The sequence below is a fragment of the Bubalus kerabau genome, chromosome 9 (genome assembly GCF_029407905.1).
Source record: "Bubalus kerabau isolate K-KA32 ecotype Philippines breed swamp buffalo chromosome 9, PCC_UOA_SB_1v2, whole genome shotgun sequence".
In the NCBI taxonomy this organism is placed as follows: Eukaryota; Metazoa; Chordata; class Mammalia; order Artiodactyla; family Bovidae; genus Bubalus; species Bubalus kerabau.
Genome location: NC_073632.1, coordinates 25292406 through 25318780, shown reverse-complemented (window position 1 = coordinate 25318780; position 26375 = coordinate 25292406). Strand labels below are relative to the sequence as shown.

General features: G+C 39.7%; 1 protein-coding gene across 1 annotated transcript in view; it reads right to left on the bottom strand.

Moving 5' to 3' along the window:
- Positions 1–26375, bottom strand: part of MEI4 (meiotic double-stranded break formation protein 4) — a 240002-nt gene that overhangs the window by 74405 nt on the left and 139222 nt on the right. The window contains exon 4 of the mRNA XM_055534844.1: positions 15617–15748. Coding sequence (XP_055390819.1) covers positions 15617–15748 — 132 coding nt within the window. The remainder of the gene's footprint in view (positions 1–15616; positions 15749–26375) is intronic.

Genomic DNA, 26375 nt, shown 5'->3' with positions numbered 1-26375 from the left:
GTTGATACTTAAAGACTTAATTTATTCATTTTAACTGCTACAGAATATTCATGTTTGCCCTACCACACCCAGCCATCTTTTGACAATGGACACTATTATTTCCAATTTTCAGCTATGACAAAAATGCTAACATGCACATCCCTGCACAGTGTCCTTTGTGCAATATACACAGTTGTGTGTGTGTGTGTGTGTGTGTATGTATTTGACTTTACCAGCTGATGAACTCCACTTCCCCACACAATCACTAACACCTGATATTGTTGTCAAATTAAATTTTTTTAAGTTAATGTCAATAGAATCAGTATGAAACATACTGCTGTTTTTTAGACTTGCATTTCCTGGCACTGCTGAGGTTGAACATCATTCATTCATGTTACTTTTCCTTCCATGTTTCCTCTTCTAAACTGCCTTTTCATATTGTTAGCTCACTTTTCCTTTCTACTGAATTACTTACCTCTTCCTATTGGAATGTAGTTTATTATATAATATATAAAATTATATAATTATAATTATAAATTGTACAGATTCTTTCAATGAAATACCATAACCCTGTTTACTTGCAAATAGCTGAAATACACCTTTATAAAAATTTTTTCTTTGTCAGTTGACTCTGTTCCATAAACAATTCTAGCACAGAGAGGCTCCAGGAACTTGAGAGCCAGCTGGGAGGAAGAAGATAAAGCTGCTGGGACTTACTGGGGATACTCCCTGAGAGAAAGAAAATAAACTGATGACCAAGCCTGTCTCCTCCTCAAGTGGATCTCCTGGCATTTGTTATTAGAAGAAAATTTATCTAGTGAATGTCCTTTGTGGGGAGTTCCTAGCAAAATATTACTTAGCTAAATGGACTCAGAATCTATGAGACACAGCTCCTTGAAGGTAGCCATTTGAGCTGTAAAATTATCCAGGTTATAAATGGAGATGTTTAGCAACATAAAGCTCCCTCTGTGTGAGATCCCCACACAATCTCACCTGGGGACCTCATCTACTGTTTGAGGCTAGAGAGACATGTCTCACGACAAGGATCTTAGGAAGTGTATAGAATGTCCCACGTCTCTTTCTGCTTCACCTGTGTCCTTGCCTATTTCTGAAATAATTAGTAAAGCTGGTACTGAATAAGGCCTCTCTGATTCACAGGATTCAACCTGACAGTCCAATCATGAGTGTGCTCACAAGTGTGGACAGCAATCCTGACCCTCACTGAATCTCCGTACTGCCTATTTCTACCTTGTTTCTGGACTCCTTCTATCGGATTTTACTTGACACATCATAGAAAAGGTCTCTCTATTGATTTCAGTTTCTTTAAAAAATACTATCTTTGCCACTTTCCTACTTAGTCTCACCTCAAGGCAACTGGTTGGTTTACAAGGCTCTGATGGGTAGCCAGGATTGCAGTAGGATTCTTCAACAACCATATAAAGTATAAACTAAACAGTTATGCCTCTTTTTCCACGTTGCCGTTCTATTAACAAAACACTCTGCTTTTGCTAAAATTTAGAAATGAAATATACTGATAAAGAAGTAGTAGAAAATTTTCATGCCTGATAAGAAGGATGATTCTGTGAAAATCAAGTACCATCTAGATATCTGCTGCTGCTAAGTCGCTTCAGTCATGTCCAGCTCTGTGCGACCCCATAGATGGCAGCCCACCAGGCTCCGCTGTCCTTGGGATTCTCCAGGCAAGAACACTGGAGTGGGTTGCCATTTCCTTCTCCAATGCATGAAAGTGAAAAGTGAAAGTGAAGTCGCTCAGTCGTGTCCGACTCTTCGCGACCCCATGGACTGCAGCCCACCAGGCTCCTCTATCCATGGGATTTTCCAGGCAAGAGTACTGGAGTGGGGTGCCATCGCCTTCTGCAATCTAGATATCTAGACAAACTTATAAATTTATTAATAAAATTCTAATAAACGAAACAGAAAACTTACTAAAAACGTGTCTATTGCTTTTTTTACAGCGAAAATGCCCCCATGTTTTCTCTGTAACAATTTGTGAACTGGCTGGCTTTTCCTAAACGATAGCTGTTTGAATTCTATCTGAAAAGAGCAAGTCATTCAAAGAAGGAGTTACTCACAGAATTTTCTAACACAGAGACCCACTGACACAAAGTAAAAAAAATTAAAACCAATGTCTTGATTTTGTTCTGTTTTGAACAGCCAAACAATGCAAGTCCTTAAAAATCAACATGTCAGAAGTCTGTGTATTCCTATGGGAGTCACTTTTCAAGTTATTTTAAAAACAAACAGAAAACCAAGGTGACTGGAACAAGATGGTAAATACAGAACAATCATGATGAGAAGATTCTGTCACTCCTTATGAAAGACAGATACAAATTCTTAATTTTAATCAATTGATAAGAAAAGACTCCAAACAGGAGAATACAAAATACATATTTGTCAAAATATTAGTAAAGTTTTATATTCAGCATCATGGAGATTTTTCAAGACCTAAGAAAACTGCATTCTTATAAATAAACACAGCCATAAAAAAGATAACAACATTAGAGGATACAAACCCACTTGCACATAAATCTATTTCTCTGTAGATTACATATGAAGAATATATATTAAAATTGAGTTAAAACACTCACTTTAAAAAAGTATTGAAACAATTTTACTATTAAACCTATTTTGGATTCAGAAAAAAAACTTAAATTTCAAATGCTACGTTTTAATTGAGTTGTAGTTTACAGACAGTGGAGTGTCCAGAACTTCAGTGCCCATTTTGATGAATTGTGACAATCATATTTAACCATCCTTGTAACCACACTCTACTCTTTCCTGCTCCTTTTTAGTCAATCCCAGCTGCTGCTGCTGCTAAGTTGCTTCAGTCGTGTCCGACTTGTGCAACACCATAGACGGCAGCCCACCAGGCTCCCCCTTTCCTGGGATTCTCCAGGCAAGAACACTGGAGTGGATTGCCATTTCCTTCTCCAATGCATGAAAGTGAAAAGCGAAAGAGAAGTCGTTCAATCGTGTCCGACTCTTCGTGACCCCATGGACTGCAGCCTCCCAGGCTCCTCCGTCCATGGGATTTTCTAGGCAAGAGTACTGGAGTGGGGTACCATCGCCTTCTCCGAGTCAATCCCAGAGCCATCGCCCATACCAGCTACTCTGGTATCTTTCACCATACATTAATTTTGCCTGTTTTGGAACTTAATAGAAATTTAATCCAACCTTGTATGTTCTTTTAGGACTGGTTTACTTTTCTCAGCCTAGTATACTTAGATTTATCCATGCTGTTGTGTGCTATTGACTCAATACATTTTATGGTTGAACAATATTCTACTAAATATTCTGATTTACTTATTGATCCTCCTGTCAGTGGAATCGAGTTGTTCTCAGATTAACACTCTTCAAATTAAAGATACTATGAACATTTACTTGGAGAACGCAATGGCAAACCACTCCAGTACTCTTGCCTAGAAAATCCCATGGATGGAGGAGCCTGGTGGGCTACAGTCCATGGGGTCGCCACGAGTCGGTCACGACTGAGCGACTTCACTTTCACTTTTCACTTTCACGCAATGGAGAAGGAAATGGCAACCCACTCCAGCATTCTTGCCTAGAGAATCCCAGGGACGGCAGAGCCTGGTGGGCTGCTGTCTATGGGGTCGCACAGAGTCGGACATGACTGAAGCGACTTAGCAGCAGCAGCAGCATGAACATTTACAGACAATTGTTCTTGTCAACACAGCTGCTGAGTTGTTTGGCTATATGGTAAGTACATAACTGATTTTCCAAGGAACTTTTAGTCTGTTTTATAGTCTCACTAGTGAGAGAAGACTCTACACATGGACATCACCAGATGGTCAACAATGAAATCAGATTGATAATATTCTTTGCAGCCAAAGATGGAGAAGCTCTATAGAGTCAGCAAAAACAAAACCAGGAGCTGACTGTGGCTCAGATCATGAACTCCTTATTGCCAAATTCAGATGTAAATTGAAGAAAGTAGGGAAAACCGCTAGATCATTCAGGTACGACCTAAGTCAAATCCCTTACAATTATACAGTGGAAGTGACAAATAGAATCAAGGGATTAGATCTGATAGAGTGCCTGAAGAATGATGGATGGCGGTTCATGACATTGTACAGGAGGCAGGGATCAAGACCATCCCCAAGAAAAAGAAACACAAAAAGGCAAAATGGTTGTCTGAGGAGGTCTTACAAATAGTTGAAAAAAGAAGAGAAGCAAAAGGCAAAGGAGAAAAGGAAAGACATAACCATCTGAATGCAGAGTTCCAAAAAATAGCAAGGAGAGATAAGAAAGCCTTCCTCAGTGATCAATGCAAAGACATAGAAGAAAACAATAGAATGTGAAAGACCAGATTTTTCTTCAAGTAAATTAGATACCAAGGGAACATTTCATGCAAGGATGGGCACGATAAAGGACAGAAGTGGTATGGACCTAACAGAAGTAGAAGATATTAAGAGTTGGCAAGAATACACAGAACCACCATACAAAAAAGATCTTCATGAGCCAGATAACCAAAATGGTGTGATCACTCACCTCGAGTCAAACATCCTGGAGTGCAAAGTCAAGTGGCCTTAGGAAGCATCACTAAGAAGAAAGCTAGTGGAAGTGATAGAATTCCTTTTGAGCTACTTTAAATCCTAAAACATGATGCTGTGAAAGTGCTGCACTCAATGTGTCAGCAAATTTGGAAAACTCAGCAGTGGCCACAGGACTGGAAAAGGTCAGTTTTCATCCCACTCCCAAAGAAAGGCAATGCCTAAGATGTTCAATTTACAGCACAATTGCACTCATCTCACATGCTAGCAAAGTGATGTTAAAAATTCTCCAAGCCAGGCTTCAACAGTATATGAACCATGAACTTCAGGATGTTCAAGCTAGATTTAGAAAAGGCAAAGGAACCAGAGATCAAATTGCCACCATCCACTGGGTCATCAAAAGAGCAATAGACTTCCAGAAAAAACATCTTCTGTTCTACTGACTACGCCAAAGCATTTGACTGTGTGGATCAAAACAAACCGTGGAAAATTCTTAAAGAGATGGGAATACCAGACCACCGCACCTGCCTCCTGAGAAAAAAGCTCCAATACTTAGGCCACCTGATGTGAAGAGCGGACTCATTTGAAAAGACTCTGATGCTGAGAAAGATTGAAGGCAGGAGGAGAAGGGGACGACAGAGGATGAGATGGTTGGATGGCATCATCAACTCGATGGACATGAGTTTGAGCAAGCTCCGGCAGTTGATGGACAGGGAAGCCTGGCATCCTGTGGTCCATGGGGTTCAACGAGTAGGACACAACTTAGCGACTGAACTGAGCAATTTATGACTTCACAGAACCTCTTTAAAACTTTGCCATGTTAATCTTTTTAAAATTTTGCCATTCTTGTCACTGTCCATTGCATTTCTCTGCCGACTAATCAAATTGCACTTTATTCAGGTATTTATTGTCCATTCCCTTGTAGCTTAGTTGGTAAAGAATCTGACCGCAGTGCAGGGGACCTGGGTTTGATTCCTGGGTCAGGAAGATCCCCTTTACGAGGAAATGGCAATCCACTCCAGTAGTCTTGCCTGGAGAATCCCATGGACAGAGGAGCCTGGAGGGCTACAGCCCATGGGGTCGAAAGAGTCACATACGACTTAGTGACTAAACCATCAGCAGTATGTATTCTTTCATGCGTTTAAATATTTTGCTCATTTTTTATATTGAGTTGTTGATCCATTCTTTCCTGATCAAATTACCTTAAGATTTGTCTAAAATCAACAGGCCATTAGTGTGTGCTGTATTTCAGGCTTATCTTCTTGGTAGCTTTTCGGTGAACTCTAGGATTTTCTCTGTTTCTAAACATGTTGACTCTAAAGACAGTTTTACTGTTTCCTTTCAAAGTACAGTAGCCTTACTGCAATGGCAAGGAGGGCTAGAACAAGGATAACTACAGGTGAGAAGACAGAACATCCCTTCCTTGTTCCTTACCTTGGTGAAAGCATTCAGTCTTTCACCATGGTATATCCATTAAGGTTTTCACAGAAAACAAAATTTACTGTGTTGAGAAAGTTTCCTTCTGTTCTTACTTTTGTATTTTCTCGAAAAAAATCATGAATTGGGTGGTGAATTTTGGCAATTGATTTTTCTGCATATACTCAGATAATGTGGGTCTTTCTGTTATATTATGAATTATACAGATTGTTTTATGAATGTGAAAACAACTTTTCATTCCTGAGATAAATCTCACATGAACATCATGTATTATTTTTCTGTATGTTGCTGGGTTCTATTTCGAATACCCAGTAAGGATTTTACTTCTGTGTTCATGTGAGAGAGTCTGAGTTTGTTTTCAGTTTTGCTTTGTTTTCCTGCAATGTCTGTCTAGTTTTGATATAAAGTAACAATAGTCTCAGGAAATGAATCATAAATGTTCCTTATTCTTTCAGTCTCTAAAGAGAGTTTGGGTAGTTTCTTGCTTAAATGCATGATATAATTTTGGTCTTTGCAGAGAGGTTCATAATTTTAAATATACTTTATTTAATCAGTGTAATTTAGGTTTTCTACTTTTTCTTGAGTCAGTTTTGGTAATTTTCAGCTTTCAAGGAATGTGTGCATTTAGTCTATATTGTTGAGAATACTGCCAAAATTTTTTTCATATTTATATTTACTTATTTTATTTTCACAGTTTTCTTGGTATATATTGCTTTTATATTTATGTTGAAATTTCCTGTTTGTCTCCTTATTCATGTACTCTTTTTTCTAATTGAATGAAAGCTTCCTTAAATTCTGTAGTGCTTTACAACTTCAGAAGTTTCACACACATGATTTTATATAATCCTATAATAACCACTTTTTCCTCCTACCCCTATAGTGCCCCTCCCCCTACCTTCTCCCCACTGGTAACTACTAGCTTCTTCTCTTCATCTGTGAGTCTGTTTCTTTTTTGCTATATTCTCTAGTTTGTTGTAATTTTTACATTCTATATACAGGTGATGTATTTGTCTTTCTCTGTCTTACCTCACTTAATATAAGGTTCTCCAAGTCCATCCACGTTGCTATAAATGGCAAGATTTTATTTGTTTTGTTACTGTTAAGTAGTATTCCAGTGGGCGTCTGTGTGTGTGTGTGTGCAGTCACAGTTTTATCTATTCATCTCTCGATGGACACTTAGGTTGCTTCTGTAACTTGGCAATCATAAATAATGCTGCTATGAACATCGAGGTGCATGTGTCTTTTAATTAGTATTTTTTGGATATATATACCCTGAAAGTGGAATTGCTGAGTCATATGGTAGTTCTATTTTCAGCTTAATGAGAAACTTTCATACTGTTTTCCACAGTGGCAGAACCAATTTACATTCCCACCAAACTGTACAAGGGTTTCTGTTTCTCCACATCCTCGCTGCTACTGCTGCTGCTACTGCTAAGTCGCTTCAGTCGTGTTCGACTCTGTGCGACCCCATAGATGGCAGCCCACCAGGCTCCCCCATCCCTGGGATTCTCCAGGCAAGAACACTGGAGTGGGTTTCCTTCTCCAATGCATGAAAGTGAAAAGTGAAAGTGAAGCCGCTCAGTTGTGTCCGACCCTTAGCGACCCCATGCACTGCAGCCTACCAGGCTCTTCTGTCCATGGGATTTTCCAGGCAAGAGTACTGGAGTGGGGTGCCACTGCCTTCTCCACCACATCCTCGCTAACACCTGTTATTTGTGTACTTTATGATGACTACCATTCTGAGAGGTGTGAGATGACATTCCACTGTGGCTTTGATTTACATTTGCCTGATGATTAGTGATGTTGAGCATATTTTCATGTGCCCATGAGTTAATCAGCTATTTTTGATGTTGAGCTGTATAACTCCTAATATATATTTTGCATGATATATACATACACACACAGATTTAAGACTTGGCCCATAAAGAAGGCTAAGTGCTAACAAATTGATCCTTTCAAATTATGGTGCTGGAAAAGATTCTTGAGAGTGCCTTGTACTGCAAAGAGATCAAACCAGTCAATTCAAAGGAAATCAGTTCAGTTCAGTTCAGACGCTCAGTCATATCCGACTCTTTGTGACCCCACGGACTGCAGCATGCCAGGATTCCCTTTCCATCACCAACTCCTGGAGCTTGCTCAAACTCATGACCACAGAGTTGGTGATGCCATTCAAACATCTCATCCTCTGTTGTCCCCTTCCCCTCCTGCCTTCAATCTTTCCCAGCATCAGGGTCTTTTCCAATGAGTCAGTTCTTCACATCAGGTTGGCCGAAGTACTGGAGCTTCAACTTCAGCATCAGTCCTTCCATTGAATATTCAAGATTGATTTCCTTTAGGATGGACTGGTTTTATCTCCTTGAAGTCCAAGGGACTGTCAAGAATCTTTTCTAGCATCACAATTTGAAAGGATCAATTCCCAATTAGCATTCACACCCTGAATATTCACAGGAAGGACTGATGCTGAAGCTGAAGCGCCAAAACATTGGTCACCTGATACAACTGGAGACCTGACTCATTGGAAAAGACCTTGATGCTGGGAAAGATTGAAGGCAAAAGGAGAGGGTGCAGCAGAGGATGAGATGGTTAGACAGCATCACAGACTAAATGGACATGAATGTGAGCAAACTACCAGAGACAGTGAAGGACAGGGAAGCCTGGCATACTGCAGTCCATGAGGTCACACAGAGGGATGCAACATGGCCACTGGAACAGCAACAACGATAATGTTCTTCCAGCAGCCAGCTACTTTACCTGTGAATCAACAAGTTCTCTTTATGCTATGTTTCCAAGCCTCTGTTGGAATCTGTCTAAAATAGTCTTTATCCCAGAACTATAAAGTACTATAGTGCTATGGTCCAACATCTTAGGGTCTCCACTGAATGCTTTATTAAACAAGGTCTTGGTTTTATAGCTGAATAGAATTTGGATCATCCCAAGCACTGTGTGAGGTCTGGCTATTGTTCTTTGTAGTATTTCTTTTCTGAGCAGGTTTTCTTTATTTGGCCTTGTGAAGTGTCCTCCTATACATGTGCAGCTTAGTAGTCAACAAGAAATCAAGAAAACCTCTGCAGAAATTACTTGAGCTCTTCCTTTTCAAAGTCTTCTTCTCTCCATGACCCTGACCCAGAATTTCGCTACATCAGTTCTCTGGAACTCCAGACTCTGACCCACCAGTTCAGTGAGAGCGCTGGGACTGGTGGGCCTCCAGGCCAAAAGTCAAGGCAATCATGGGCTACATAGTTTGTTTACTTATCTTAAGAATCACAACTCTGTATTGCTTATTGTCTAAAATTCACCAAATTGTGTATCTGTCCAGAGTTTTAGCTATTTACATTGGGAAGGGTACTCTGTATGTCTTTTTAATAAATTTTAATAGGTTCAAGAAATTTTATTTTAAAAAGACAATTTGTTACACTTTTTCCAAAAAAATCACCTTAATATGCAAATTTGAGATGCAAATCTCCAATAAGAATTGCATCAAAGGAGCTTGCATAACTCAATGAAGCTACCAGACATGTCTTGTAGGGCCACCTAAGACAGAGGGGTCACAGTTAAGAGTTCACAAAATGTGGTACACTGGAGGAAGAAATGGCAAACCACTTTAGTATTCCTGCCACGAGAACCCCATGAATAGTATGAAAAGTCAAAAAGATATGACACTGGAAGATGAGTCCCCCCAGGTCAGAAGGTTTCCAACGTGCTACTGGGGAAGAGCAGAGGGCAATTATTAATTTCTCCAGAAAGAATGAAACAGCTGGGCCAAAGTGGAAATGACACTCCACTGCGGATGTGTCCAGTGGTGAAAGTAAACTCTGATGCCCTAAATAACAATATTGCATAGGAACCTGGAATGTTCAGTCCATGAGTCAAGGTAAATTGGATGTGGTGAAGCAGGAGTTAGCAAGAGTGAACATTGAAATCTTAGGAATCAGTGAACTAAAATGAATGGGTTATGGATGAATTTAATTCAAGTGACCATTACATTTACCAATGTGGGCAAGAATCCCTCAGAAGAAATGGTATAGCCCTCCGTGGGGAATGAGCAAATTGGCGTGTTCAGGCTCCCTTACTCCATGTTTTGTAAATAACAATTATGTAACAGCTGAGATCATTCGTGGTACTGTGCGTGCATGTCGCGAGGTGCTCACCTGGTGTGGTACGTGCATGTGAGCTCCGAGAAAGTGGAGGCATTACTGCTGCGTTACACCTGTGCCTGCTGGGTCAGCCACAAGAGCAGGGAAGCTGTGTCATGGCTACCGTGCCAGCTAGGAGATAGTGAACATGCCTGCAGTTCCTATGGGCCCTCAAGTCTCTTTCCAGCCTTTTAACGCACACCTTGCCCAGGCTGGGTTCAGCGAACAGTGCGAACAGCAAGACAACTGGTGCCATGAACAGGATCAGCAATACACCCTTACAGTCAACAAAAGAGTCCAAAAGTGCAATCTCAAAAATGACAGAATGATCTCGGTTCGTTTCCCTTCAACATCATGGTAATTTAAGTCTAGGCCCCACCACTAACTAATGTCAAAGTAGCAGAAGTTGACTAGTTCTATGAAAACCGACAAGACTTTCTAGAACTAACACCAAGAAAAAAGATGTCCTTTTCATCATAGGGAATTGGAATGCAAAACTAGTAAGTCAAGAGATACCTGGAGTAACAGACATGTTTGTTATTCCAGATACTTGGAATAACAGACAAGCCACCTCAGGCTTCCCTGGTGGCTCAGCTGGTAAAGAATCTACCTGCAATGCAGGAGACCTGGGTTTAATCCCTGGGTTGGGAAGACACCCTGGAGAAGGAACAGCTACCCACTCCAGTATTCTGGCCTGGAGAACTCCATGGACTGCACAGTCCATGGGGTCACAAGGAGTCGGACACGACTGAGTGACTTTCACTTTGGCCTTGGAGTACAAAATGAAGCAGAGCAAAGGCTACCAGAGTTTTGTCAAAAGAATATGCTGGTTATTGCAAACACCCTTTTCCAACAACCCGAGAGACAACTCTACATATGGACATCACCAAATGGTCAATAATGAAATCAGATTGATTGATATTTATAATATTCATCTAACATCTAATAGTAAAATAAAGCTGGTCTTTCCTTGCTAACTCTCCCACTCCACAGCACTTAATTCTGAGTCCCTGTTCGCTTTCTGACTATGATTTCATGATTGTCATATAGTGATAATCCCCTAATTTTTATGTAGGTCCCTCTTTCTCTCAAGCTTTAATTTCACATTTCTATGTTTGACAACTTCAATGTTTCCTCATATTCCATACATACAAAATAAACTTTTTCTGTTCTCCAAGAAGCATTTCTTTCCCATTTTCCTAATTCTACTTAGTGACATTCATTTTTCCTCTTAGTTTTATAAAATTAATTTTTACACTGATTCTCCTCTCTCCTTCACAGTAAACATTTCCTGAGTCCTTTGTATAACACCTCTTGTATATAAGTGAGTATTTCTATTGCTGCTTGTAGAAGAGTTATTGCATTGAGTGTCCAAATACATGGCTTCCTTGCATTCATGCCCCTTATATTCCCTTCTACTCTAACTCCATCTCTTACCACTGTTTTACTGAATTTCTGAGCCTTACATGTAGTAGACACCTTGAACTTACTAATCGCTAGTCATTATACACCCTTTTATAGTTAAAAAAAAAAATCTGGAAAGCATAAAAGTAAATTTTTTATATTTCCTTGCTGCTTTGGTTCTGAATATGTTGTTAGTTTATAAATAAATGCACACAGAAAATCTATATTAGCTGAAACTGAATCACACAGTGAGATTCAGTGTGTGAGGGCATATAGTGAGGGCGTCTGTATGGCTGTTGTACACTGTGGCAAGGCTGTTTTATGGACCCTGTGTCTATAGCAGTAGCTCCTGGAGTCAGCAAACTGCTTCATGATCATGATGGTGAAGGCAGCAATTCCTTTGAAACTAGATTTTGCTCGGTGATTGTGGGAGGTTGTTGTTGTTCAGTCACCCAGTTGTATCCAACTCTGCCACTCCATGGACTGCAGCAACCAGGCTTCCATGACCTTTACTATCTCCAAGAGCTTGATCAAACTCATGAGTTGATTGTGCCATCCAACCATTTGCTGCCCCCCTTTTTCTCCTGCCGTCAATCTTTCCCAGCATCATAGTCTTTTTAGTGAGTTGGCTTTTCACATCAGGTGGCCAATAAAGTATTGGATCTTCAGTATCTGTCCTTCCAATGAATATTCAGGGTGGATTTCCTTTAGGATTGATTGGTTTGATCTCCTTGCTGTCCAAGAGACTTTCAAGAGTCTTCTCTAGCAACATAGTTGGAAAGGACCAATTCTTTGGCACTCAGTCTTCTTTATGGTCCAGCTATCACATTTGTAGGAGACTACTGGAAAAACCATAGCTTTGACTATACAGACTTCTGCTGGTAAAGAGATACAGACTTCTGCTGGTAAAGGTTTGTCATAGCTTTTATTCCAAGAAGCAAGCATCTTTTAATTTCATGACTGCAGTCACTGTCCACAGTGATTTTGGAGCCCAGGAAATAAAGTTATGGAAGGGGCCTGGGCTTTTCTTTAATAATTCCATAGCTCTTCATGCATTCTTTACTTTCTCCTTAAATTGACTGGAGTAAATTCTGTCATCCATTGTTAAGATGTTGATGAGTCGTTTCCTTGTCTTTAAACAGTAATACTAATATCTTGAAAGGTTATTCAAAGAATTTAATGGGACAATTCATGTAAAGCATGTTAAGACATATTATCTGCCAAAAACTAAGTTTTGTTTTGGTGTTTTTACTCTTGTTTTAAAGTTGCTTAACAATCAGAATGCCTTGGTTTGAATCATGGCTTGTAGCATATGTTCTTTCTGCAAGCTTGGTCAAGCTGCTTAACTTTTCTAAAGTTTGATTTCTTTATCTATAAACTAAGTAAAAAGCAAAACTACTTCATGTAGTTTGGTAAGGGAAGCCCGAAAATTAAATGAGAATATGTTAATAATTTTTTTTCCTGTACTTCGTTATTCTCCACACAAATCTGATTCCATTCAAACTAATTTCCCACATTGACTCCTGTTTTAATGCCATGAGCTCAACCTGTTTCCTCAGAGCTCTGGGCACACCTTTTAAAAATAACACTCAGTATCCTGACATTATACATTCTCTTTTTTTTCAATTCAAATCCATTTTCAAGCTGTTCCTTTTTCATGTAATCTTTTCAAGGACCTGAAACCTACCTTGATCACTTTCTTGGTCTTGCAGCTCCTACAAACAGCACCATGCATTTTAACACAATTTTTTCCCTTAGTAAATGTGCCTTATTTCTTTCTCAAGAGGATTTTTTGCTCATTGAGATCATTCAGTCCAGTTCAGTTTAGTCGCTCAGTCATGTCTCATTCTTTTCGACCCCATGAATCACAGCACGCCAGGCCTCCCTGTCCATCACCAACTCCCAGAGTTCACTCAAACTCACATCCATTGAGTCGGTGATGCCATCCAGCCATCTCATCCTCTGTCGTCCCCTTCTCCTCCTGCCCCCAAACCCTCTCAGCATCAGAGTCTTTTCCAATGAGTCAACTCTTCGCATGAGGTGGCCAAAGTACTGGCATTTCAGCTTTAGCATCATTCCTTCCAAAGAAATCCCAGGGCTGATCTCCTTCAGAATGGACTGGCTGGATCTCCTTGCAGTCCAAGGGACTCTCAAGAGTCTTCTCCAACATCACAGTTCAAAAGCATCAATTCTTCAGCGCTCAGCTTTCTTCACAGTCCAACTCTCACATCCATACATGAACATTAGTAACAACTAATTAAAAAAAAAATCTAACAGAGCTCTTACAAGAGTTCTCCATTTAACAGAGACTTGAAAAACTATTGACCAGATGATTTACCATGTCATTGATTGAAATCAATTAGATTATACAATATTTTGTCATTAAATGTAGAGAACTTAGATGTATGAATTTGGTTAAGTGTTTAATATTATATATACATAATTTTCTTAATATTAATTTTTTTCTCTTTACCAAAACATTTCTGTCTCTAATTTCCTTTGATTGTGCTTACTTCTACCATAGAAACAATAATAATGTTAGATGAACTGACAAAATGAACACATAAAATATGTCACTGTCAACATTAAAATATGAGAATGACTCCTGTTCCTTAGATACATTTGCTAGCAGTGACATAAGACTCACAGATAAAAGGGCTTAGAGAATCGTTTTCAAACTTGGCTGCAGAGTGGAATCACCTGGTGAGCTTTAACAATGTCGACACAGTGAGTCCCCTACGTGTGAAACTTGAAGCTCACGTGTCCAATGACATAAGTTAGTTCACATGCCTGGTATACACTGTCACATGCATGAATTCTCTACAAGTGGTTGTGCTTTTGTGTACATTATTGTACACTACTGCATTGAATACAGAGTACAGTATCTTTATTTCAAGCCCAGGGTGTCCAGAAGCCAGTGTAAAAGCAGGGGTGAAGTAGCTGGCACTACTGTACTTTTCAAGGTATTGTACAATAAGATTTAAACTGTTTTACTTTTTTGTGTTTGCTTTTTATGTATGTATTATTTGTGTGAAAAGTGTTATAAATTTATTACTGTACAGTACCGTATAGCCAAGCCAATTGTGTTAGATGGCTACCTGGGCTAACATTTTTGGACTTAGAAACAAACTGGACTTACAAACATGCTCTCAGAATGGAATTTGCTTGTATGTAGGGGACTAAGGGTAATGTGTCAGCATGCTAAAAAGCAGAGATATTACTTTCCTGACAAAGGTCCATCTAGTCAAAGCTATGGTTTTTCCAGTAGTCATGTATGGATGTGAGAGTTGGACCATGAAGAAAGCTGAGCACCAAAGAATTGATGCTTTTGAACTCTGGTGCTGGAGAAGACTCTTGAGAGTCCCTTGGACTGCAAGGAGATCAAACCAGTCCATCCTAAAGGAAATCAGTCCTGAATATTCATTGGAAGGACTGATGCTGAAGCTGAAACACCAATACTTTGGCCATCTGATGTGAAGAACTGACTCATTTGAAAAGACCTTGATGCTGGGAAAGAGTGAAGGTGGGAGGAGAAGGGGACGCCAGAGGATGACAAGGTTGGATGGCATCACTGACTCAATAAACATGAGTTTGAATAAGCTCTAGGAGTTGGTGATGGACAGGGAAGCCTGGAGTACTACAGTCCATGGGGTCGCAAAGAGTCGGACACGACTGAGCAACTGAACTGAACTACAGTACCTGCATCTTAACCCCAGAGACCTCCATTTAATTCGATTGGCATATGCCTTGGCAACTGGATATTTAAAGTCAGTCAGATGAGTCTCGTGAGCAATTAGAAATAAGAACCATTGGTCAGAGGTTATTCTCCATTTAGCATCCACTCTTGTTCACTTTCCTCTCACTGCTTTGCTTTAGGAACACACTACTTGCTTGGAGAGGCTTAAGGCCACTCCTTTGCCATTACTAGTAATACCTTTGACACATATATACCAGTAAGGGTGATAAAATGGTATTATTTTGAGAACTGTTTTATGAAAATATCTTTAATTTCAGCAGGCAGTAACAATATTCACGTATTACTAGAAATAAGGTAGAAAGAGAAAGGGAAAACAAGTTTACAGATGCATTAATTAACTATAAAAGAAAGTTACAGTTTCAAGTTGCATGTACCTGGTCAATGGCACCCAGATCATCCGCAAAGCTGTTTACTTCTGACAGAAGCAGGGATATGATAGATCTTCTCAACAAGCTGCAACTTCCCAGGGTTACCAGACTCTGTGAGACGTAACGCTGCACCTGAAACTGCAGATGAAGGTAAGCAGGCGTCTACTTTCCGTCAAGTCAGCTCAGAATATATTTAATGGGCATTTTCTAAGATTCACTACTGAGCTCCCTGCTGTGGGGAGCTCAGAAAGTGTCAACATAATTCTGGGCCAGTCTCAAGCAAAACTGTGAAGCAGATGATCACGATAGAAGCAATGAAATTTTACAGCAGTTAATATTTTGAAATGTGTGACAAGGTGCTAAAATGGAAGTTTTAGCTGAAGGACCAAAAGATCATATCGTTTAGATGATAGACTACATACAGAATGAATCAAGGGGATGACAAAACAAGACTCTCAGACCCTTAACCATTAAATATAGATATGGAGCTGTAGAGGCAGAGATGATAAAAAGGGAAAGAGGAAAAGGTTTGAAGATGTCTTTGGGAAGAGGCCCACCTCCATGCTGCCGAGGGACGGGTGTGGGTGTCTATTCTCCACAAATCAAAAGAGAGGTCATTTAGAGGGAGGAGAAAAAAATGTGGGACTCTGATTTTTCATCTAGAGGTGGCACAAGAACTTATCATTCAATAAATTTCAAAGGACAGTGGGAGACAATAAACTATATCCCTTATAGTTATTAGGAGAAATGCCACTTGATTATTATTCACATTAAGGTACATATAACTCATACCTCAATTTTCATTAAATCTTTTCTTTAATTATCTGGGAGAAAGGAGACTTCAAGGAGTATCTCAAAACACAAAAACAGCATCTACCTTGCCATTGCTCTCTATGAGCTTAAAATCATATTTAGGAGACACTACTTTGCTATATAAAATATTTAAATGACAATGCTAAATAACTAATGCCATATGACACTAAGAAATGCTATCTGTGTCCTTTAGGATAAACACTTCATGTTGATATTCCTCAAATTTATATTTTAATAATATGCTTTAAAAGCTAATCAATGACACTAAGAACCTGAATAGATTATAGGCTTCAAAAAACATCTATTATAAATCCAGATGTGTATAACTAGCTGTTAATAATAATTTTCTAAATCAACTTATCAAATTTACAACTAAAACCACATCAATTTATTATCATAGGGAATCACAGTTATTTATCAGTTATTTCCTAATAACATAATTAGCTAAGACTCTCATCTTTTGTAACTCTTTAATACCATTTACTATATGTCCCATTTTTTATAACATTTTTCTTTGTACCTGAAATAAAGAGTGCTCTTAGCTAAGTTGATGGTAACAATAACCCTGTGTATGAGACAGCAAAAGAGACACTGATGTATAGAACAGTCTTTTGGACTATGTGGGAGAGGGAGAGGGTGGGAAGATTTGGGAGAATGGCATTGAAACATGTAAAATATCATGTATGAAACAAGTTGCCAGTCCAGGTTCAATGCATGATACTGGATGCTTGGGGCTAGTGCACTGGGACGACCCAGAAGGATGGTAAGGGGAGGGAGGAGGGAGGAGGGTTCAGGATGGGGAACACATGTATACCTGTGGCGGATTCATTTTGATATTTGGCAAAACTAATACAATTATGTAAAGTTTAAAAATAAAATAAAATTAAAAAAAAAAAAAAACTTCTGTTGAGTATTTCATGGATGATGTAGTTGTTTACTTACCATTTTTCCTTAATATGTAACCTTTAGGGGATAGCTTAAAGAGAAGATAAATTTCACAATAAAATGGACTTTACACAGTGGGGATAAAGTGAAGTAAGTTATGACAGGCTGCAGACTCTGGAGCTCAACACTTGCCTGAGTTAAATCCCAGCTCCACGCTTATTAACTTGTACTAACAACTTACTAACCTTTTATTTCTCAGCTTACACTTCTGCAAAATAGTGACTGGACAGCAGCACCTACATAGACTCCTTCATATGAAGTTGAGACAGCAAAAATGATTAACACAGGGCCAGTCCCCCAGTATGCCAGCAAATTTGGAAAGCTCAGCAGTGGCCACAGGACTGGAATAGGGCAGTTTTCATTCCAATCCCAAAGAAAGGCAATGCCAAAGAATGCTCAAACTACCGCACAATTGCACTCATCTCACACGCTAGTAAAGTAATGCTCAATATTCTCCAAGCCAGGCTTCAGCAATATGTGAACCATGAACTTCCAGATGTTCAAGCTGGTTTCAGAAAAGGCAGAGGAACCAGAGATCAAATTGCCAATATCCGCTGGATCATGGAAAAAGCAAGAGAGTTCCAGAAAAACATCTACTGCTGCTTTATTGACTATGCCAAAGCCTTTGACTGTGTGAATTACAATAAACTGTGGAAAATTCTGAAAGAGATGGGAATATCAGAACACCTGACCTGCCTCTTGAGAAACCTGTATACAGGTCAGGAAGCAACAGTTAGAACTGGACATGGAACAACAGACTGGTTCCAAATAGGAAAAGGAGTACATCAAGGCTGTATATTGTCACCATGATTATTTAACTTACATGCAGAGTACATCATGAGAAACGCTGGGCTGGAAGAAGCACAAGCTGGAATCAAGATTGCCGGGAGAAATATCAATAACCTTAGATATGCAGATGACACCCTTATGGCAGAAAGTGAAGAGGAACTAAAGAGCTTCTTGATGAAAGTGAAAGAGGAGAGTGAAAGAGGAGAGCTTTAAGTTGGCTTATTTTTTTTTTAATTTTATTTTATTTTTAAACTTTACATAATTGTATTAGTTTTGCCAAATATCAAAATAAGCTCAACATTCAAAAAACTAAAATTATGGCATCTGGTCCCAACACTTCATGGGAAATAGATGGGGAAACAGTGTCAGACTTTATTTTTTTGGGCTCCAAAATCACTGCAGATGGTGACTGCAGCCATGAAATTAAAAGACACTTACTCCTTGGAAGGAAAGTTATGACCAACCTAGACAGCATATTAGAAAGCAGAGACATTACTTTGACAACAAAGGTCCATCTAGTCAAGGCTATGGTTTTTCCAGTGGTCATGTATGGATGTGAGAGTTGGACTGTGAAGAAAGTTGAGCACCGAAGAATTGATGCTTTTGAACTGTGGTGTTGGAGAAGACTCTTGAGAGTCCCTTGGACTGCAAGGAGATCCAACCAGTCCATTCTAAAGGAGATGAGTCCTGGGCGTTCATTGGAAGGACTGGTGCTAAAGCTGAAACTCCAGTACTTTGGCCACCTCATGCAAAGTGTTGACTCATTGGAAAAGACTCAGCTGCTGGGGGGGATTGTGGGCAGGAGAAGGGGATGACAGAGGATGAGATGGCTGGATGGCATCACCGACTTGATGGATATGAGTTTGAGTCAATTCTGGGAGTTGGTGATGGACAAGGAGTCCTGGCATGCTGTGATTCATGGGGTCGCAAAGAGTTAGACACAACTGAGCGTCTGAACTGAACTGAACTGAAGGCCCGCAGTAAGTGTCCATTAAGTGTTAAATATTACAATTTAGGATAGTAATATAAAAGCATCGAAGGTTTTATGTTTAATTCATTGACCCTTGAGATGTTAAATATTAGAAATAAAATCATTTGTCTAGAGTTAATACAGTCCTTTTAGAGGACAGCGCTGAGAAGGAAAGTTCATCACAAAGGGTTTTTCCACTGTATGGCTGTGAAGTAAGACTGTCTCCTCGATGTGACTGAGATCCATACGAGAGCAAAGACTAAGTGTACAACAATTAGGATGATTTAAAGTTCTGTGAATATTATAATAAAATGGTCTCCATTCTTCCTTTCATTAGGGTTAGGGTTGCCCTTTTGTAAATGCAGGGAATTTTGAGAGAGGCTGAACTGGAGCCTGGGCTTTTATCATGTATAAGGTGACTGCAGTAGAAACCAGAAAAGGGCTTGTCAACACCTCCACCATCCTTTTCTACTCTAGCGCCTCTTATCTCTATTTCAGGGACAGGAGGGCAGAAATAAATTTCCCAGATTCCTCTGCAGTTAGGATTTGGGATGTGATCTGAGCTCTGCCAGTTAGAGCACTCATTTGGGAACTGGATGCAGCAGTATATTTTGGAATCAGAGAAGCAGGGCACGGGGCATGTACTTCATGCACTTTGTTGGTGCAGTCTGTGGCAGAAGTGGCATGATTCTGGCTTATCTTGCAGCTGGTTCAGAGGACTCCTTCATCTCCAGGTTCTTAAACCCAGTAGAAGCAGCAGGATACTATTTTGGTGACCCACTGGCTTAGGGAGTCATTCCTATTAACTCAAGGATTCCCAAAGGTGCTTGGATCTATATATTCACCTGGAGGATTTGCAGAGCTCAGTGCCACATTGAAGTACTGGATTATCCAGGAGTGGAAATGCCTACCCATGTGCCCAATAAATTTGCCTTTTGACCTGCACAGGAAATTGAAAGATCTTGGAGAATGCCAGTGAATTATTATAAAATCAGTCAGGCGGTGTTTCTAATTACACAGTGCTGATGACAGTTCCAGGTGCAGCTCCCTGCCTCTGACACTTGGTAAGGCAGGTCCTGATCGGGGGAGTTTGCATTTGCCTAGGATACTGCAGTGTGCTTCCCCTGTCCAGTTCAGGCTATGTCAACTTGCTGGCTCCATGCCATCATTTTGTTCTTAGAATTCTGATTACTGAACTGGTCCATAGGACATCATGCCAGTGCACTGGACTGATGCCACCATGCTGATATGGCAGGGGTTTTGAGGGCCCCAGTAAAAACACATCATTTCAGAGAATGAACCCCAGAAATTCAGGTGCCTGGTGTACTTGGCAAGTTTTGGGGTCTGACACATGTTGGAATTACACTCCCCTAATGAAAAACATGTTGCTTTAAATGTAGCTCCCATCACTAATAAAAAGATACAATACTTGATATGCCTCTGTATATCTGAGGCAACATATATCCCTTTGGTTTTTTTACTTAGATGTATAGATTGAGAAATCACAAGGCTGTGAACTTCAAGAGGGGCCCAGAAGAGCATATAAAGATCTCTAGAAGCTGAGGAAGAAGTTTGTTCCTCTAGGTGACTAACAAGAATGGATCTCATGACCAATAAGAGCCAATATCCCAGAGTTAATCAGTATACTCTGTGAATTCTGTAGCCGTGACCCTAATCAGATAATCACAAAGGAGGTTCTTTTTTTGGGGGGTTTGGGGAGAAAGGTATACCTTTCTTGACAAGTAAATTTTATCCTTTATAGAAAACAAAAAGAAAGAAAGAAAATAACTCTTTGCTTATGCTATTTGGCCCCAGTAAAGACTGAATGAGTTCCTGACTGTGGACACCAAGTGACCACATGCCCAGAGCTGCTCATCTCAACTGGGTGTTATCTAAAATCAGGTATACATGGCAATATTTCATCATTAAGTAGTTGCAATAGATCAAAATAGGGATCAAGCAGGAACAGAAAGTATGGGTAAATTTTCCTTGGGCACTTAGTTCAAACTAGAATACCACTTCATAAAAGGTTGAATAATAGGAAACATGCTCTAATCCATGATCAATATACAATATTCCCTCCCCAACAGCCAAAATACACAGGTTCAGGAATCAACGTATGAAAGTGAGACTGGGAACTCTCAATAGACATCTAGTGATTTATGGGCAAAGTGTTATTCCCATCCTTGTGGCACTGGATTTCTCCCTAGAGGTCTACATAACCAAGTGAAAATGCTTCCTACTGACTGACCCAGCAATAGTTTTATGAACTGGAAGTTGAGATTTCCACCTGGCTACATAGATTTCTTCATGCTACTATGCCATTGGCAAAAGAGAGGCTCCTGGTGCAACTGACTTCATTGTGGAGGAAAATAGGGATTTACAATGTGATGAAGCAGGGAAGATTATACCTGGAAGCCGGGGATTGCCCTGTAGGCCTGACATATCCAAGTGGTAGAAGTAAACAGAATACTATAGCCAACTTTATGAGGTCAGACCCTTCAAAGATGAAACTGTATAAATCAACTAAGGTTCTGGCTGAGGACAAAGGGGAATGTGATTGGCAGTAGAAAAAGAAAGTCAATACAAATCATAGACTCATAATCAGTTGTAGAACTTAAGGCCATGGTGGGTTACATTTTTCTTCCTCTGTGCTTGTGTGTGTGTACGTGTGTGACTGTGTGCATGTATTTCATAATTTAGGCCATGAATTACAAAGTATCAAACGAGAGTTGTGTCTGAACTAGCATGGGGATGATTACCATCACATCAATCACATGAAAGGACCAAAACTTTGAATCCTTCCTTTTGAGAAGAGGTCTATAGATTTTTGTTTACACAAAGCTGGTATGTTATATTTTCATAACACAGCGCTGTTGCTATTGAGATTTGAGGGAAGTTTGAATATGGTAAAAATGGAGTATATGAATGTTGAATAATTAATAGGAGTGGTCCACAGCTGATAGACTGGAATCACCATTCAAATATTCTTTAAGCACACTTCAAGCACTAAAAAGGCTAATACTCTCCTTCAGAGATGGTTCTGGATATAATTTAAATGTTTGTAATTAGTACATCTTATTTAAGACATAGTGGAGAATTATTAACACTTGAGGAGAAAGACAGGCTGTAGGGCATCCCTTTTGAATGATGATACAATTTCCTAGAAGATATAGCAGGATTCTGGAACAGCTGGAAGAATTCTTCCTGAATCACGAGATTTCTGATGATAAATCTCTATCATCTGGGACTGGAAGCTTTGGAGACTTCTGTCTCTGGGCTGCCTCCATTAGAGTACAATCAGCAGCAGGCCTGATTCCATGGGTGTGTTTTACAAGAAGGAATTTTAAGACAAGTATTAAAACTGGGCTTAATGCTAGTACTAACCCAAAAGATACAGATTCAGTAGAGAAAGAGAAAATATTAAAAAGAACCAAGATTCAAGAATATGTGACATAAAAACTCAAGGTGGATGAGCTCAGGAGAACAATGAAGATGACTGAGTACAGAGTTGATATACTTGAATATAGGTCAGCAGAATTTATGCAACCTGAGGAGCTAACAGAATCTCAGGGACACATGGGGTAATATACACAGCTCCATTGTAAGTGTAACTGGGGTCCAGAAGGAAAAAAGGGTCAGAACAGGCAGAAGATGTTTGAAGAGACAATGGCTGAAAACTTTCTGAATCTGGTGAAAGACAGATTAAATGTACATTAAATATACACATTCAAAAATCTCATTAACCTCAAGCAATTAGTATAAAAAAAAAAGCCTAGGTATATCATGGCTAAATCCTGAAACTGTGGATATGGAGACAAACTTGAGAGCAATCAGGGAAAAATGACTCCTTACAGGGAACACAGCATTACAGATAACTGTGGACTTCCCACCTTAATAATATAACCCATGAACATGAAATATGTTTTCTTTAATTTCTTTTCTTTTTTTATTATTTTTATTTTGCTTTATTTTTTAACTTTACAATATTGTATTGGTTTTGCCATATATCAACATGAATCAATTTCTTAACGTTTTGTGTTTTAAGCAAAGCTATCTTGTATGTTTCTTGAAAACTTTTTATTTTGTTATTTTTATGCTAATACAAGTAAATTATTTTAATTTCATTTTAGACTCAATCACTTTTTAAGTATGTATTTAATATATAACTTTTCTGAGTATGTATTTTTCTTAAACATGTGCAAGAACCTTGGATTAGAAACAACTGAATTATCAATATATTCCTCCTAGAGTAAATAAGATAAATCAACAAACCTAAGAATTGTGGGTGGGAAGTAAAAGAAAATGACATACATCTCCTTTGACTTCCTTTTTGCTTAAAACAAAATCAGTCATTAAAGACTGGAAATAAAATATGTACTAAAGTTATCATTATTAAAGTGATACAACTATGCAGCATTTTCATGAACTTTGGGGACACATGATAGATTCTGTAATCAGCTGTGTGTTCTCTAAAATTCCCATCACAGAGCCTCTCGGGATGCTCCCATAACTTAGCATAGCTTGTCTATCTCTGCTGCCATAACTACTATATGACACTTACAGCTCTTACTACTACAATTTCCACCTCAGAGAGGTGAGATCATCTAGTCATTTCGAGTTCAGACTCTAGATCCAGACTCCTGTTCCAAACGTGACTCTGCAAACTATTCCCTATGGGACCACTGCAAAGCTACCACACTTCTCTTTACCCCAGTTTTCCCATCTGTAAAAGGAGGTGAAGAAGAGTTACAATTTCATAGACTTGTTTTGAAAAACAGATGAGTATTTAATACGTAAGACTTGTAACAGTGCTTGGCACACAGCAGTGCCCAGTGAACGTCAGCTATTCTCAAGTTCAAGAAAAGATAACAAAATGGAAATATATAAGAACTTATCTACAACACAGTCTCACAGATAGACAAACTTACAGTTACCAAGGGGGAAGGGAGGGAGGAATAAATTGGAAGATTAAGATTGACATAAACACACTACTATATATAAAATAGATAATTAATAACGACCTACTATATACTGTGTATCGAAGAAGGCAATGGCACCCCACTCCAGTACTCTTGCCTGGAAAATCCCATGGACGGAGGAGCCTGGTAGGCTGCAGTCCATGGGGTCGCTAGGAGTCTGACACGACTGAGTGACTTCACTTTCACTTTTCACTTTCATGCATTGGAGAAGGAAATGGCAACCCACTTCACTGCTCTTGCCTGGAGAATCCCAGGGGTGGGGGAGCCTGGTGGGCTGCCATCTATGGGGTCGCACAGAGTCAGACACGACTGAAGCGATTTAGCAACAGCGGCAGCAGGATATACTGTGTATACTGTGCTTAGTCATGTCCAACTCTGTGTGACCCCAGGGACTGTAGCCCACCGGGCTCCTTTGTCCATGTGGATTCCCCAAGCAAGAATACTGGAGTAGGTTGCCTGCCATTCCCTTCTTCAGGGGATCTTCCCGAGCCAGGGATGGAACCCGAGTCTCCCGCATTGCAGGTGAATTCTTTACCTTCTGAGCCATAGCACATGGAATTCTACCCCGTGCTCTGTAATGGCCTATATGGGGAAAAATCTTAAAAAGGTGGACATATGTATATGTATAACTGATTCACTTTGCTGTTCACCTGAAGCTAATACAACAGTGTAAATCCACTATACCCTAATAATTATTTTTTTAAAAAATGGAAGTATAAAAATGCCTTAAAAAGATCCCAGCTGCAGCTTGATGAAGCCCTTACATCTCCTCTGTCCCATTGCTTCTCCCAAGGAGGAGAAGCACAGGCATGACAGGGTTCCCGATGGATGGGCCAAAGAAGGAGCAGGCTGGGTAACAGCACAGAGGACCTGCTTCTCCGGCCTGAGTTCCCAGGGAACTTCATCTCTTTGTGATTACAGTGGTAAGACACTCTCAGAGGTGTCTATCTCCTAAGAGGAGTGCTCAGCTTACAAAACAAAACAAAACAAAACAAAAGCAGGGGGGAAGGGTGATGTTAGGAGAAACAAGGAATGGCCAAGAACACCAAGATCAAGCTCTATTTTGGGCCAGAGATGTGCACATATATCTGACACAGGTACATACCAATCCTTTAAAAGAAACTTCCACATAAACCTCCATCATAGTAGGATTTTTGCTCTAAAGACTGTGCACAGTCTATCAGCATAATTCTGGAAACCTCAGAGGTACCACTAAGTGAAAATCTATAAGCTAGAGCTTGACAAGTTTCCAAAGGGGAGACCTAGCTTTGATAACACTGGTCAGGGTGGGTAGTGAAGCTTATAAGACCAACGAAGTGTGTTTAGAAAGACAGTAATAGTAGACAAGTTCAGACCTTGTCAGAAGAACAGCAAGAAATAACAGGCACTCTGGCAAGCAAGTTCAACACATGAAAGGAGGCTCTGAGGAGAGGTCGTGGTTTGAAGAACCGTGATCCAGCTGTAGACTGCAGGAGCTCAGTTTTGAGGATAAACTAAGAAATGGGGAAGGCTGACAATGCAGGGAACCAAGCAGAGGGAAGTAAGACAGGACTCAGTTCCCGTGCCTGCCAGAAAGAGGCAAGGCCCAACGTATGTTTACTGAACTAGAATGTGAGGGTAAGCAGCTCTAGAAACATGACTGACTGAAATGAAATTATCCAGGGCTCCTGAAATCCTTGCCATAGGACGGCTGGGAGCCCAGGGCTTGAGGAAGAGCTAAGCACACAGATATGGGTCAACTGACTGCTGGGAAAACAGGCAGAAGGGGCAAAGCCCAACTATGTGATGACACTCGAATACTGCGTGTACCATGGAGCTTCAAAATAAAGCAAAGCTTCTAGAAAAATTCAAAAGGCAGGCAATTATTTGATTAGGTTTAGAGCAGTGAGGACAAAGAAGGGGTGTTTCACTATGAAAAAATGGTGGTATTGAGCTAACAGATGACAAAAAGTCATGTATTTATTATACTTTCCATTTTTTCCATTCAAAGGGATGATCTTCAATCTGGAGATAATAAACAATAATAAAAATAGGAGGTAATATGAAACAGAATTAGAAGTTCAAATTCAGTGATTACTGGGGTAGAGAAGATGTAAGTACTTTGTAAAGCTGCAGATAGGATGGAAAAATACTGTGAGAATTGAACTAATTGCACTAAATTCAATGTTTAATGAATTTTATCCTAAAGTATACAAAGTACTTGAAGATTAATTGATAATATATTCATGATAACTGCTGAGAACTCAGAAAAAGGCCCTAATGGAAT